Source organism: Hylaeus volcanicus, chromosome 6, assembly GCF_026283585.1.
Source record: "Hylaeus volcanicus isolate JK05 chromosome 6, UHH_iyHylVolc1.0_haploid, whole genome shotgun sequence".
Lineage (NCBI taxonomy): Eukaryota > Metazoa > Arthropoda > Insecta > Hymenoptera > Colletidae > Hylaeus > Hylaeus volcanicus.
The window spans coordinates 1,022,435-1,039,011 of NC_071981.1; the positions used below are offsets into that span (position 1 = coordinate 1,022,435).

At 39.6% G+C, this 16,577-nt stretch overlaps 1 protein-coding gene across 3 annotated transcripts in view; it reads right to left on the minus strand.

Moving 5' to 3' along the window:
• LOC128877866 (zwei Ig domain protein zig-8-like) overlaps positions 1 to 16,577 on the minus strand; it is a 458,647-nt gene that overhangs the window by 203,351 nt on the left and 238,719 nt on the right. For all 3 annotated transcript variants that reach the window (XM_054125478.1, XM_054125477.1, XM_054125480.1), the window contains one exon: positions 10,599 to 10,695. In XM_054125478.1, the coding sequence (XP_053981453.1) occupies positions 10,599 to 10,695 (97 nt within the window). The remainder of the gene's footprint in view (positions 1 to 10,598; positions 10,696 to 16,577) is intronic.

Genomic DNA, 16,577 nt, shown 5'->3' on the forward strand with positions numbered 1-16,577 from the left:
TATTAATTCAAAAAAGGAAGCACTATCCGACATTTCTGCAAAGGAAACTGTTGTTCAGAATCGTCTCAGCTACCCTTTCCCTCATTTCCGGTTCCTACACCACTTCTGGAAAACCCTGTATAACTTCCCACCCTTATAAATAAAATTCACTCGTCGTCGTCAGTCTCGTCGTCGACGTAGAAAATCCGCGTGAGTGTGTTTCTTTTTAAAAGTGTTCGTAATATTGCTTTGTTGACGCGCGATTCAATTTCACTGTAACGAATAAACAGGTCCGTGCGACCCACTCTCTTCGCGGCGTTCGATGCACTCTACAATTCGATGGATCCGTTCGAGCGAACAACGGCGAAAAACTGGGCCGATTTAAAGCCCCCGTCCGATGCCAAATTTCGCTAAGTGATGCGATTCCGATAAAAATTCAATCTACCAGAGTAATCCGGCGTGACAAAATTGCTCCTGCGAATACACAGGGTGTATCGCCAGCCAGACCTTCAATGAAAATTTTATATTGTCGCATACCGTTTTCAGGACTCTTCATTTCGTTAATGTGAAAAAAATGAATCGATATTATATCTATTTTCAAATAACTGTATCGACGATAATTTTATATTGTTGCATACTTGATCGACGAATTCATTCATTACGTTAAATTTGAAAGTAGAAATAACAAAATACTTCGTTACTAAACATTTATTATTTCAAGCAAAATTATTTTTAGTCTCGAATAACTGTATCAAAAATAACAGTTAGAAATTAATTATTACTGATCTTTTACACTCATTCGAACGAACATTTTTGCAGGTCCGTGGCAAAGTCAAAGTATGACCACTTATTTTTGGTGTGCACAGTTGCCAGGAAAACGTGCGATACTATCGTTTCCGGGCAGTTATCCCTCCCGACACTTGTAACTATCCGTTAAGTGAAAATTGACTACCTAGAGGTTAACGAGGAAGCAAGTGGGTTAAGTGCGTCGGTCATCGCGTGTAAGCCGGTGCCGAAGGGTTGCACAGAGGGGACGCCGGTTCCCCGGTAAAATATCAGCCGTCCATCGAGGACTGTTTGCCGATATTTTACCGGTTTAATTGTTTTTCGATAGCCGAGAGCAATTCCGGCGTTTCGCGTGCGATTGGCGGGCCAGACGCTCCGAAGGGGTAGGCGCGAGTGTTCCGACCGTTCGTTACAGCAAAACTGAATCGCGAGTTAACGGGCCAAGATGGCGTGTACCCTTTATTGGCGGCATAATTCTCTGTTCGACGGGGAGCTCGGACCGTGACTCGAGTGATCGATCCGCCGCCGAAATTTTCCACTTCGCCACTCGGGTACCGACGAACCTTCGAGATTAATGTATGCGCTGGCGTTCCGTAAATTGAAATCTCGTGAATGGCCTGGCCAAGACTTGGCAGGCTTCTTCGGTGTTGTTCTCCATTCCACGTACAATCATTTTTAGGGACCTCCAAATTTAGATTAACAAAGCTCCCAACATCAAAATTCAGCTCAACAAAGCTCCCAATCTCCAAAATTAGCTTAACAAAGCTTACAATCTCTCAAAATTTAACTTAACAAAGCTCCCAATCTTTCAAAATTTAGCTTAATAAAACTCCCAACCTCCAAATTTAGCTCAACAAAGCCCCAGACATCAAAATTTTGCTTAACAAAGCTCCAAACCTCCAAATTAGGTTAACAAAGCTGCCAACATCAAAATTCAGCTTAACAAAGCTCTCAACCTCCAAATTTAGATTAACAAAGCTCCCAACCTCCAACTTTAGCTTAACAAAGCTCCAACATCCAAATTTTAATTAAAACAGCAGTTCATACAACCACTTTCTATAATCAACGAGTCTCCAAGATCACCACTGAAGTATCCTCCACGATCGACGAAACCCCCATACAATAAAGCACCCCACTCCCCAGAGACCGTTCCCAATACCCGAACTTTCCCATCCACGTCCAACATTCGCCGCGCAATCTCGCGAGATTATCCCGGTCCAAAATCGTGAAAACTAGTGTTCGAAGGGCTTGCCAACCGTGAACTATTAAAAGACGACGGTTCGCATACGACCCGTTGCCAATATATTTCATATAAGCTGGGCCGTGACTGGATATGTAAAATTGAGCCTCCCGAGCTTGTCCAACAATTTCTCTTGCTTTTTTCCCCTCCGTTCTCTCGTTTCCTCGTGCGTGTGTGCGCGGCCATGGCACGTGTGGACGTTCCCTCTGTCTCCATGGATGTTCAGTTTCGCGAGCGTGGAAATTACCTCGTGCCAGTGCACCGCGTCCACGCACACGCTCTAACAGAAAACGAACGGCGGAATAAGCTTTCGGGGCTATCCGCTCCGCGAACACGACTGTTTCCAGATTCGCCGCTGTCACAATTAATGAACGAACCGGTCCACCTGCTGTCGGGCGATTTTCGGAAACGAGAGGCCAGCTTTTCCGAAATCGCCTCCGGAGACTCGCTGACGGCCAGATGACTGGATAATAGCGGCTTAGCACGCGGCACAACCACTCGAAATCAGCACCGTCTAATGGCGTCGCTGTGTCGTTAGAATCGCGCCTTGTTCCACGCAGTTTTGGATCCTGGAGTGGGGAACAATTTTTGGTTGGATTGGAATTCGGAGCGAGGAGTGGGGAGAAATTTTTTCGTTAGAGATTGTACAAATTGAAGTCACGAATATTGCGAGATCAAATTAAATTCAAATTATTTGCAATTTGTTAAGGGATAAGTTATATAGCCTTTTGAGTCACGAACTATTGCGAAAGTAGGTCGTAAATTTTCTTTATAAAATAATGAATTTAATATCATTTTTTGTTATTAAAATAATAACCTACATTACACATCTGTATTAAATCTTGTATGCTGTAAATTTGTCTAGCAACGAATGGTTTAAATGATATAACTTAGAAAGCATGTAGTTTATTGCAATGGTACTTGAGTGTATATAATCCGTAGGTATTGAGGAACATGCCTACGATGCTATAACAATGATACAGTAAAATGAAACAAAATATTGTGTACGTACTACTTAATAATAAATAGCCAACCTTATCACATAGTAGTATTGCTAACAGTAACAGACTACGAATGTATCGCATACAATTGAATAATGTAACATAAAACATTGCGTGCACATACATGCTACTCATTTAAAATTAAATAAACTTTCGAGGCAACCTAATATCTACACCAAAAATCAATGTCAACCCAAAGACAAATTCCAAAAATGAATTCCACCTGCATTCCTTTTCCAAGAGATCTTGGAAACAATGAGCTTGCCGATTCTAATTTGAATCTGCCACTTTCTCAAGCCGAACAACACTGATTAATCGAGGTAGCCAGTACGTCGACAGAATCCATCTCCCTAAACCTAAAATCTCGAATGGCTGACACGGAGACTATTCTCCATGGGACGCGGCCGAGGAGACAGAGGAAGTGAAAAATGGACGAAAGAAATTGCCAAGGGATGAGGGAGGAGAAGGACGTCGAGGGACAACGGGAGGAACGGAAGACAGGGAGGCGAGTTTCGACGGAGAATACAAGGGTCTAGAAAACGGGCCAACGTTGCGCAGACTCCTTCTTTTTCGTTGGACTCGACGGGATCGCGTCGAATGATTGCACCGAGTCCTGGAGTACCTGGGAGCTGGATGTCGATGTTCGAGCCGCGGATGATGTTGGGAGACACTTCGGGAACGGTCGATTGTTTTTTCGGCGACAGACGAAATTGATTACTCCGGCGTCTGGGGAAATATGACGTAATGGCGTTTTGTCGTAAGCGTATTATCCCGCTGTATCTTTTTTCGCGGGGGCAAACGAAGGCTTGAGAGATTGAATCTGAAAATGTCCTGAGCAGAATTTGACGGGCGCGAGATTAAGCGATATTTCTTGCGGTCGCGGTGTCCTCGCCGGTGATGAATCGGCCGATCGAATTTTTGGATCGACGTCGTTTCGCTATTTTTCGAATGGCTGCAACGTTGTTCTCGTAGATTTCTCCGTTAGGTGGTATGTGATTTCATGAAGAATGAGGAAGAGAGAAAATTACAAGAAATGCGTATAGAAAATTATATCTTATTTGGAAAGAAGACAAATTTACAGAGAAACATAAACAAGAAATAAGAACATGCTCCAACTTTCTAAAATATATGTTTAATGGTAAATAGTATTTATTAATTATTGTTAGACATTCTGAATTTATTTTAATTATATTATGACTCATGTATGTATATACAGTAAGTCCCATAAATATTCGTACCTTCTATTAAAGAAATCCGTTTGAATTAAATGATAGGTTTGACATTTTCAAATAAACGTTTCTTTATAAATATACATACATAAATAAACTTTACACTTGCATGTATTAATAATGAAATATTTATTTGAAAATATCAAACCTGTCATTTAATTTAGACTAATTTAATAGACTTCTATGGCTAGAATACATATAGATACATTTTAGAACACAAATGTTAAACACATTTTAGAGCAAAGCAAATACGATTATTTTCCAAACTTAAGGCAGAAACCAGTTTCTTTCGCTTCGAGTTTCGACGAGAAATACGATATCCAACCAAAAATCCGTCCGAAAGTTCGCAATATTTTTTTAAAAATATAACCGGAGTTGCAACACGACAACCATTGTTCGATTCTTTCTATTATTTCAAATTGTTTGCGCAGCTTCGAGAGCGTTTGCAACGCGCCGGTCGCGCAAACAACAAACTCGTTTCCATTTGGACGCGGTGAGAAAATTGCAACGATCGACTAGCAAACGCTCGACTAATTTGCATATCGAGGTAACTTCGATAAGAATCGCAAACGGAAAAAAATTCATCGGTTCCTCCGTCCAACCGAAAGAAAAATAAAGAAAAAAAAATCATTGAATATAGACTCCTTGTTATTTCGATGGTTTTCGGGACGAGCCAATACTAAGCAAATATTATAATAAAAAATATTATGATACTTTACATAACACATAGTGATTATATTTGATCGATTTCTAAATTTTAGGAAAAATGTGGAAAAGTCAACGATGCGGGGTTGCAACAAACACGAACTCGTTTTATATCATCATTACATTTATTGAAACAGTATTCACGTCGATGAATATTTTTACAGTAATAATATTCCGTACTCGCTTCTCGTCGCATTTTCTTTTGTCTCTGTCTCTTTGATTCGTGCTGACGTTCCTCTATAACATGATACATTATCGATTATGGATTTTATGTACAATGCGATCTAGACCTTACCTATAAATGTGCAACATTCCGTAATTGTCGCGGATATCGATTATCTAACGTGTGTAATAACATTATCTCGATATCTTTCTGTTTGACCAGCGATTAAACCAGCGCGTGTCGGTTCATCTACTAGCCCTTCGTTTATGCTTTTTCACGTCGAACGAACGCGTCGATTATTTCGAAACAGAGATCGGACAAAATTCCTTTCGGAATAAACCGTTGGAATAATTAACAAAACGTTATCAAATTTTAACGCTTCGTTTAATGTTCAACGCGAGTTACGATTTCAATAACACCCAGATGCTTATTAAGTAGCTATTCAACCGAATAAAGAGCGTTTAAAGTATTCATTCGTCATTCGTTATTCGAATGAAATTCTGCCTGTCTCTGCTTGGAACGTCGACGTTGCGATACGAGTCGAACTAGGGTCGACCGAACGGTGGCCATTCGAAAGGAATGAGTCTCGAAGGATCGAGAAAAAAAGTTTGCAATAAAGACTTAATGAAATTTCACCGATAACGTCTCCCTTGTTTCCAACATTATTAAATAGTGATGGGAGTAATACTTTTCGATTAGCGTCGATTCGTAGCAGTAAAGTATTACTGCGTCGAGCGAATGGGTATCGAATAAAATCGATGTTTGAATGGTATCTACAGAAACGTGTATTGACTCTTTAAAATGCATCCCACAATGAAGTAATTAATATTATCGTTAAAAAGGATCCAGATGGCGCACGTAGAACGGTAAGAATTAAATAAACACGATTACAGTCCGAACGTGTATGCATACGTTTTATTACGTTCACATATATTTCGTAATTAGGTAAAGTATCTTCTTTATTAAATTCATGTTCATTCGTATCCCGTAATCAATTCAAGAATACTCTTCATTAATTATTCCGTAATTAGTTAAGGGTGTACGTGCTGGTTATCTGGACTGCGCCCGTTTTTATTTAATTAATTAATATAATTACGATTCTGCAATCTGGAGATGTGGAATGTACAGCGAATAATATATTGCAACTGAAAACAATGCCTGTGAAGCATTAATTAACGAACTTTTATATTATTCTGTGCATGTTTGTCAGTGTTCTCGTTCCCGGAAGTTATTCCACGAGTAAACAATTTATGTAAAACTTGTCGATTGTAAGAAAGTATTGATCAGTCCCATCACTATCGTTAAATTACTCAACGTACGCCGCGAATCGCTAAATTCTTCGAATATCACACGATCAACACTCAAAAACTGGCCCGATCAATTGACGATCAACGATCGCGCGTCCCTTCTCTGTCATAGATTGTTCTCGTAACATTTAGTATTACATTTAATATAATTATAGCCTTGAGATACTTTCATATCAATTCTATTGATAACAAAATAATGAAATAAAAATGAAATAAAAGAAGAACGTATATTTTCGATTACTCGATTCAATTATTTAAAAAAAAAAAAGAAAATGTTATCACTCTATTCATTAGCCCAAATACCTGAAATCAGGAAACATTCGATATTCCAGCTCGTCAAGTCCATAATTACGTTAAACAAGTTGTTTACAAGCAAGCTATCGCTCCCAAACTGTTATTTATATATAATATTAATTCGCCTAAACGTGTCACCGTGTTCAAGCTCTCGTCGCCCATTCTCACCCATCAAACTTCAAAATATTGTCCTCTCACAACGACATAAATTACCGTATATAAACTATACAGGAATGAATAATGTATCTCGCCCGTGTTCGAAAACCGCTTTCCATTTTGCAACATACGCGAACGTGTTCCGGCAGTCCGTTTCACACCGTAGATCCTCTACCACTTCCGATGGTACATTATAAAAAATCTATTTAGACCTAAGGGGGGTAAAGTCGCACCTTAACAAGCTAGACGTTATGATATCGTTTTATTTATTTATTTTTATAATTCTTTACTCTTTCTTTACTCGTTAACGTTACATCGTAGTAAATCTACTTAATTATGTTACTACTATCGTGTCCATACGTCGCGATAAAGATCTAAGGAGGCTGCTTCGAGATTGGTGAACAAAAACGACGATTTATTTTTTCCCAGTCCTGACCTAAGAAGAACGTAATCGATTTCTTAGCACCGTTTAGACGTGTACTCGTTCGCTTAACCGAGCGAAAGTAGAATCATGAATTTCTTCGTTATATTTATTTATATATATTCATATATATATATATATATTTTTTTTTTTCCTCTTCTTTAGAAAGACTTTGACCCAGAAATACTCTATGAAACGAAATTTTCGTGAAACGACGAGTTTTATGTTATTTATATAACGTTCGTCCTCTTAAGCACGCTCGTTAGGCGACTCGACAGACATTTTCAATATCGGAATTTATACACGCAGTCGTCACGCTTCGATCTCGACAAAATTTACGTTTCTCGAACAACAACGGAACGTCCATTATCAAGCACGCAACGAATAGTACTATTACCGACGCGCTTAATTATACATTTACGTTATCCTTACCTAGACCTATGATTAAGTCTCGTTCATAGAACTCGTGATTCCTTACAAGGTATCGAATGTGATTGCATTTTTTGATTAGACGTTAAACGACAATCCGGGACACATTCTCGCGTCCGAGAGCTCGCGAGTGGAGGAGATACAGGAATGGGCAGAATTTTCGTTCGGATCGTACGTTTCGAATTACGAAATTAAATCGAATCAAATAGAAATGGGTTACTGATATTTATTTAATTCCTTGAGCGATGTGAAATATCTGGTATTGACTGTAATTATTCTTTCTTGCTGATTTTTATGGACCCTGCAATAAAATATCAATATGTAGTTTATTAATAATAAAGAAATGAAAGTGGATGCGCAAATAATATGAGAAGAGATTGATACATATTAATAAAATATAAACGAGTTGTTAATATTTATTTAATTCCTTGCTCGATGTGGAATATATTAACTATATAGTATTAACTGTAATTATTCTTTCTTGCTGATTTTTATGAAACTTGCAATAAATATCAATGCGTAGTTTATTAATGACAAAGAAATGAAAGTGGATGCATAAATTGTATGAAAAGAGATTCATATCGATAAAGATTGTTACATTTTGTGAAAACATAGTGGTGTACAAACAATTTCAATTATTTTATGTAAATAAAGGCACTTTGATGTCGTAGTAGTGTCATTGTACCAATATAAAAGGGTCTTCATTTGTATAATATCGTTAGAATTGTTTGTTAATTCATACACACTTTTTCTATTCTGAAGAATTCTAAATGATCACCTCCACCTAGAACTAAATAAAAAGATTTACAACTTGCAGAGTTGTTCGATAAAAACACCAACCCAATTCAAACATTTCAAATAAAATTGCATACTTAACAAATAACAAATAAACAAATAAACATTGAGAATGGACCATTACGGAGATTCTCCATTCGTTATTTCCCATTCGAATAAAATTCTGCCCATTTCTGAAGGGACGATAGAAGAACGCGAAATCGAAACGTTAACGTTCCCCCGTTGTTCCGCGTCGAACAAACAGAAACATATCGAGGACGATTACTGTACCTATTATCGTTGCTAATACGACCGAAAACAACGGCGAGAGCCTTCCAAGAAAGGAAACCCATCTTCGGAAGAGTGATCTTACCGTCTCAAGGGAATCGTTCGCTAACTCGCAGGCCGATTACTTCGTTCGAGAGTCAGCCGTTCCGGAATTACAGTCATCTCGCGAACGGAGGCCAACCGAGTCGGATCTGGGCAAACAGCGAACGATCAAATACGTCCTCCATGCGAGAAGGTTCTGCGATTCGACCCGAGGAAAATCCCGCGCTCCGAATGGACGTCAAACGAGCTGACTTTCACGAACTTTTAAATAAAAACACGCGCCACTTTCTACTCAAACTTGAGTCCACCATGAAACTGAAATGGATGTTTGTGAGTTTAGAAAATATGTTGATAATGTAGGTAGTTGGAATAGTTATGTGTTGGAATTTTAGTATTAGAATTTTTTAGGTGGATACGGTCAAATTGCGTACAAGATTGAATTTAGCGAGTTGGTTGATTATATTTCCAAATTCTTTTTTAATTGTCTGTCATAAAACTTAGCTCAGGTATTAAAGTAAGAGGGTTAAAATTTTGTATGCTTGAGGCCAAGTGACTTTGGTCATTATACTTCATGATATTTAACCACGAAAATTCATTGCTTTGAAATAACTGATTTCAAAAATAACTAACCACAGATTTACAGTCAATTCCAGAAATATTCAAATACCCTTGATATCTATTGAAGAATTATGATTAAATTGCACAATAGTTTTGATACTACCAGATGAATTTTTCATTATAAATATGTATACGAGTACGCTTATACATGTATATACTTATACATACATCAACATATTTATACAAACATACACTTGGATCAAACCTACCATTTAATTTAAACTCTTCGATAGACACAGAGGTATGGCAGTATATCTGCGATTAAAATGTCAAATTAAAAATTCCAGATAAAAATTTATACAATTTTCTATCAACAATCTCAAGCCATCCCGTTTGACGGTCCTCTTTGATCAACCACCACCCTCGCGCGAGTTTTATATACAAAAGTAGCCCAGATCCGCGATCCTCGTATGTTGTGCTGTACAAATCGAGGTCGACGAACCCTATCGCTTAACGCCCGTTTCATCTTTTATGTACAGGAGAACTTACGCTACCTACATGACACCGTTCAATGGCAACTATCGACAGTCCAATGTCGAACGACGAGCCTCGCAACTCCGCGTTCTCCGTCGATTCCATCGCCCTGGCATTGCCTTTGGATTCACCCCTTCGAAACGTTCACTCGTTCGAATTCCATCTAGCAATGGTCTCATTTTTCACTAGTCCATAGAAGATCGAACTTCGGATCCACAAGGTCGCCAAGATGGCCGCGAACACGTGTCAAAAATCGACGCGTGTCGATGAGTACAAGGACCAATGATAACTCAAGGGACCAGCGAAGTCGGAGAACAGCGTGCGATTACGCGAGAAAAATTCCTACAGTGAGCACAAGAATCGTGCTTCACTTCGCACCACAGGTCGATTCGTTGCACTTTGTCCACGATCCTTTATTTTTATTAGACTTGTTCTAAATTTCACTGTCCGCGGCGCGAAATGGATTGATTTATCAGAGTCGTGGGTGATGTTTTTTTCTGTGTTTTCTCTTTGTTCTTTCATTTTACTGTTCACCCTTATTACCGATCCGCAGTTCGTGGGACGTAAGGGAGCGCGTTCTCCCGTCGCAATCGCGGTATCACACTCAACGACCACCGATGCGCGCCTCTGCTTCACGAAACGTTCGACTTCCGGTTCTCGGAGTCGTCACGGTTCACAACGAGACTGCTCACCTTAGCAGGTTCGCGATTAAGAGCGTCACGGTCGCCAGGAGTATGGTGGGCGTCACGCCGCAGCTTCCGCCGTGTTGCATGGCCGCTGGATGCTCGCCTGGAACAGACAGAGTGGATTCTTCATTAAAAAAATTGTTTTTGTTGTATTTTACGATTTAGTTTTGGAGGAAGATTGTTGGAGTGGACGACTACGCCGCAAGACGAAATGTATTTCGATATTACATGTTTTTGCAGCGTATAAACACAAAAGGTGAACAGTAAGCTTAGGTGCGCCGGATAGACGGCAGCACTGGTCCGGTCAGAGCCATTTTTAAGCGGGAAACATCCTAAAGAAAGAATAAATGTGTGAGAAATTTAATTTAGCGCAGCTCTGTGTGCTAGGAAAATACAGGTGGTGATTAGGAAATAACACTCAACAATTGGCGAACGAATTCTCGTTTAAAAATAATTGTTAAGTGATTATTTTAGGAATTAGTTTCAAAGAACTAAAGAACTGTGCGCAGGTAATTTAATTTAGCACAGCTCTGTGTATGGAATAATTAGGAAATAAAATTTAAATATTTCCCAACGAATTCTACTTAAAAAAAAATTGTAAATAATTATTGTACGATTTAGTTTCAAAGACTGATTAGGAAATAACACTTAAATGTTTCAGTTCCTATTGAATATATTTATGTAAATGTAAACAATGGTGCTAATGATACATACAAATTGAAAAATATCCTCTTCAACTAATGATGAAATTACAAATATTAAGAATGTAAGAAAACATTATAAATACGAACTTATGAATTCTAATATTTCCTTTGCACACATTCAACTATTTTCTTTGTAACAAACAACATTCCCATGCTTCCCATTCCCGTTCCAAACCCTTCCAACACGCGACAATTATAATTTTTTTTCTCCCTCCCAACGGTTTACACCGTTCCTCGGTATTACGTCTACCATAGCCCAGGACCGAAAAGAGTTCTCCGTAAACTCGCTCCGCTTGCCCTAACCCCCCCGCGCAACCGCGCAATCAGAATCCCAATAAATCCTTCACCGTCGACGTGAAACCTATTTCCTGCACAAACTTCTAATTCACGCCGTCGCTGCGTTCCTTCCATTACAAATAACCATTAATAACGGCGACAGGGATCGGGAGGGGACGCAGCACGGCTGCAGGGGACCGGAACGCACGACACGAACAGAACCAGCAAACCAGCGTTAATCAGAAACTATCTCCTAGGCGGGTGTAACGATTTCCATACATATATTTCGCCATATCCAGACAAATGTTAACGATGCATCGGGCACGATGAACGCGCCCTACGTAATAAAGATAATCACGCCGTTGCGACCGCGGTTAGGCGAGTCGCGGCTTCAGGCTCGGTGGAGGCGATTTACGAACGAACAGGAAAATTCCGACGCGGGAACTGCGCATCGCGAGGAGGATGTTGGGCGTGTTGCGACCGTTTCGTCTAAAAACGACGCCATTCGTCGCCACCGAGCGTGCACGGCCCTGGTAATTGCATTAATGCGCGAATAGCTCGCGCTCAGGGCCGATAATCTCCCGTCGCGTACGGTCTAATCGCGAAATACACCGGAGCCTCGCATAATGTTCGAGAAGGGCGACTGGGAATTGTCAATATGCGAGGCAGAGGGTTTTTGACGGAACTGGTTGGAGTCAAGTGGATATTTAACTAATGGAAATAAGGGTTCGTTGAGTTACACTGAAGTTATTATGTTAAAATAAAACATCGGAGCCTGGACAACCAGCAGTTTGTGATTCTATAATATGTTATTCACGTAACAGAGCAATAAGATCATCACGATAATGTACCTCTAAAAACTGTAAACAATATATTACATTTTCAGTACACAGTAAGTACTATACTTTTCTTTTGTATTCGCAATTTTGTTTAGGATTTGTAATTTCTTTGTAAACATAAGAATAAAATCATCACAATAATGTACTTCTAAAAACTGTAAACAATATATTATATTTTTAGTATACAGTAAGTACTTTACTTTCCTCCTGTATTCGTAAATTTTTTTAAGATTCATAATTTTGTTGTACACTGAAAACGATCCAAAGCTTGATATCGGAATCGTAATAAAAGTCGTCCACGCAGCAATGATTATGAATTATCAAAATGGGTTGAAACAGTCGCGGAACTTTTCCAATGCGTTCTATTAAAACAGTTGAAATGGAATTCTGCAACAAAAGTTCTCTGTACGAGTTTCATTGAGAACAGATAAATAAGTTATACGAAGTAAAGCAGATACATAAGTCCTCGAAAATAAAAGTTGTGGCGAATAAAAGTAAAAGCTCTCGTGTAACAAGAATGGTTACTTCATCGATAGCAGGAAAGTTTCCAACTACTTTCGCATCCGTATATTATGTGAGTCTTTATCTATACTAATATCATAAAAAGGTTAAGTTTGTTTCTTTGTATATAGGGTGTAATCTGCGGAACTATTAATTCATTTGTGAGAAACTGTAATAAATGAATCAATAAAATACTTCAGGGGTTTTAAATCAAATGTAGGGGGTTTTTAACTTGCGTTAGCGGAAACCGTTCTGTACTGGTTGGTAGCACTGCGCTGTCGAACAGTTAGGCGAACGAAACGACATAACCTAACCTACTTGAAACGGGTGAAACCGCCCCATGCTCTAGTAATAAAGATCTCGTTTCTTGTTGCTTTATAAGATCTTTTAATCTCGCATCTGTTCTCCCCAATGAAGCTTAAACCCCCAGGCCGTAAACCTCAGCAACCCTTTGAATAATAAATCCCCTAATCACCGAAAAACATCCTGATCCCGCGTGCGTTCCACGCGGACTCCTCGTCCGCCGAAAAATGGCGCCGCGCGTCGTCACGGCGCACGCACTGCCCATAATTGCGTTAATGCGCGGATATCGTGCGCCCTGGGCGTATAATCCAGCGTCGCGTACGGTCCGATCGTGAAATAATTGAAATTTGCGGTCAATTTTGCAGAGTAATCAGCCGTGTTTGAAATAACGTCGATGGCCAGGCGCGCGGGACGCCCCCGCCCCCTCGCCCGTACCCGATTGTAAATTAATTATGCAGACGAACTGCACTGCATTAATTTTCATTCGACGCGCGGAAGCGTCATCGCGTTTTCCAACGGTCGCGGATCCGCGCGGCGCGTTCACGGCGGGTTTCGAGGCTTGTAACGCGGGTGATCGACGCCGCTGTTGTTATTCTCGAACCGTATCGATGGTATCGGAACACCGTGCCCTTCCACACCCCCTCTGTCCCGAAAGTATGCTCGATTGAAGACCGTTAATGGAATCCCGCGTACTAATCTTCGCGCCATAATTCATGCAGTGTTGATTAGCAGTTCATTGCACGATGGACGCGATGGACCCCGCCAGCATGGTTGAATGCGTGATTCCGGGCCGATGAGAATGGAACAATTCGGTGCGTTGCGCCGCGCAAAATGATTATTCGTCGAGTGGATTGGCATTCGTGTTGGGCCGAGTCTCGACGAGAGGGATGAGATTAATGCGGGTCTCTGATTATAATTGAGGGAGTGAGGAACTTCGCGTGGAAAGATGAATTCGCGGAGGGCGTTATTTATTTATTTGGTTATTCGTTCGCGGGAAATTATGCGCGAGGGAGAATTGCCTAATTCGTGCAACGTACTCTGTCGACGGTAAGTGTCGGCACACCTATGTTTGTACACAATGAAATATTGATACAGCAACATTTTTCCGTGGGTTTTATCGCCTGAGTTTAATTAAAATACATGGTAAACTGTAAATATTTATCACATATAAGGTGTTCACAAAAATATATGCTTTGATTCACTGCACAAAATCTTAAACTTAAGTGTCAAAACATTTGGTGTAGTCATAACTTTTTATATTTGTTATGAATTTTCTGAAAGGAAAAGAACTTTCTTCAATATTCATTTGAATTGATATTATAAAGGGAATTTTAAAAAACAATGTACATTATTTCATCACACTTCTCAACTTTTTGTTTCATGGAGTTAAATACTTTGTTTTAAAGTTTGTATATAAAACAATATATTTTATTTGTCCAATGAACGACTCATTTATCGATACTGTACTTTTTGGTACAATCTTTGTATTTTAGTTAGCACAACGATATTGTCTCATTGTCTCAAAATTCACCACTGAGAACAATTCCAGAATCTCGCAACGACCGAATTAGCTGCACAATGTATGATTCTACGCTGGCTAGGATTTGGTGGCGGCGCTGGATTGTCGGAGTTAGCATTGTGCATTATTTAACATGGGTGCACAGGATTCGATTACTCTCACGAATAATGAAACGTCCTGTGTGGTTACTCTCGGGGCGTTTTTTCATTTTACGGGAACTATAAATTAGTGACGCGTATAATGAACCACTCCGAGCGACTTTTATTCAGAATTTTTTTCAATTCGCATTCGTAATGAATTAGTATTGCAAATAAGGAAACGCCCTTTTTTGTTTCGTACCCGATAAATTGCTGTCGAGAAGGAAATAACGGACCTCTCGGGGTTTTTTGCTGAAATTTATGTCGACTCAACGATTATTTATTTATTATTAGGGCCCTATCGAAATACTGTTCGTCAGATTTATGATGTTTTATTTGAAATGAGTAATTAATTTTTGAAGTTATGTAGTGTGGTATGAAGTAATGGTTACATTTTCTAAATTTAGAAAAGAGTAACAAGGGTGAAAGATACAAAGAGAGTGATGAAAGGTTTTTCTTAATATTCTAATAATCTTAAGTAACTCTTTAAAAATAATACTTTTACGTAATCCTCTAAGTACGAATTCTTTTTAAATAATTCTTTAAAAATAATACTTATACATGATTATCAAAGATACAAATCCTTTTTAAATAATTGTTTAAATTTAATACTTATGACACTTTGTCGACACTGACACTATTTAATACTTACAGGCAATGGAAATAACCTGTGCATAATGGTATACATGGTTGAAAGTACCAGCTACAGGAGAAGGATATTTCTATCGTAATTATAAACATTACATGGAAACATTACGTCCTAAAAGCAAAAAGAATATATTAAGGTCCGCCATTCGATTCATCTGTTAATATATCACGATAAAATGGTCGAATTCATCAATTTTGTTTCCTTAAACCGTGTCTCCTTCGAAAATCAGAGGAACCATCCCCCTTCGACCATCGAGGACGTATCGGCGGCCCTTCACATCACAATTGTTCGACAAATTCCTCGACAATGGCTGTCCCCGTATCGTGAGTTGCAACTTGAATGGCTCTCGCGCTGCGCGAGAAGGAAAAGGAGGGGAGGCGTTCATTCATCAAACATCGGGATCCCTCGTCATAAAGTTTGACAGGCTCGTGTATTGGGGCCGCGGCAAGTACTCAGCCACCTGCCCCCGCACGCATACACGTGGTTCTGATCTATTGTCAGGCGGCAACACTCGCGGTAACGCGTGCAATATCTTGCTCGGCAAGTTCGCCAATCCAGGCTGTCAATCATCGGCAGGCTTTCGCGCGCACGCACCCTCCGCTAGAAAGTCCTGGCGGAAACACGTCAGCCGTGAAAACCGACGACTTACTCTCTTCGGGGCGATGTAATCTCATTGCCGGACCCAACGTTCCCCTCGCGAAGGAACAATCGCTGACAGACGCGATGAAAGTTCCTCGATGACGTTCGGTGGGCCTTTGGCAAGCAAGGGGAATCGAAGATGTGAGATTTTGAGATGTTTACCTCGTACTTCCTGTTTCATGGCGGCGCGAAGCGTTTTCTTTGGAAGTTACGTGACTCCAGGTTATTTTGGACATGTTTAAACGAAGGGGCATCTAATATGGTTAGTTTTATTAATTTTATAAAATTAGATTTATAAAGTTAGTTTTAGATTTAAAGGTGTGTTTAAAAGGAATTTTCATGTTTGATGATCATGTATAAGTATTATTTTTAAAGAATTATTTAAAAAGAATTTACATCTTTGATGAACATGTGTAAA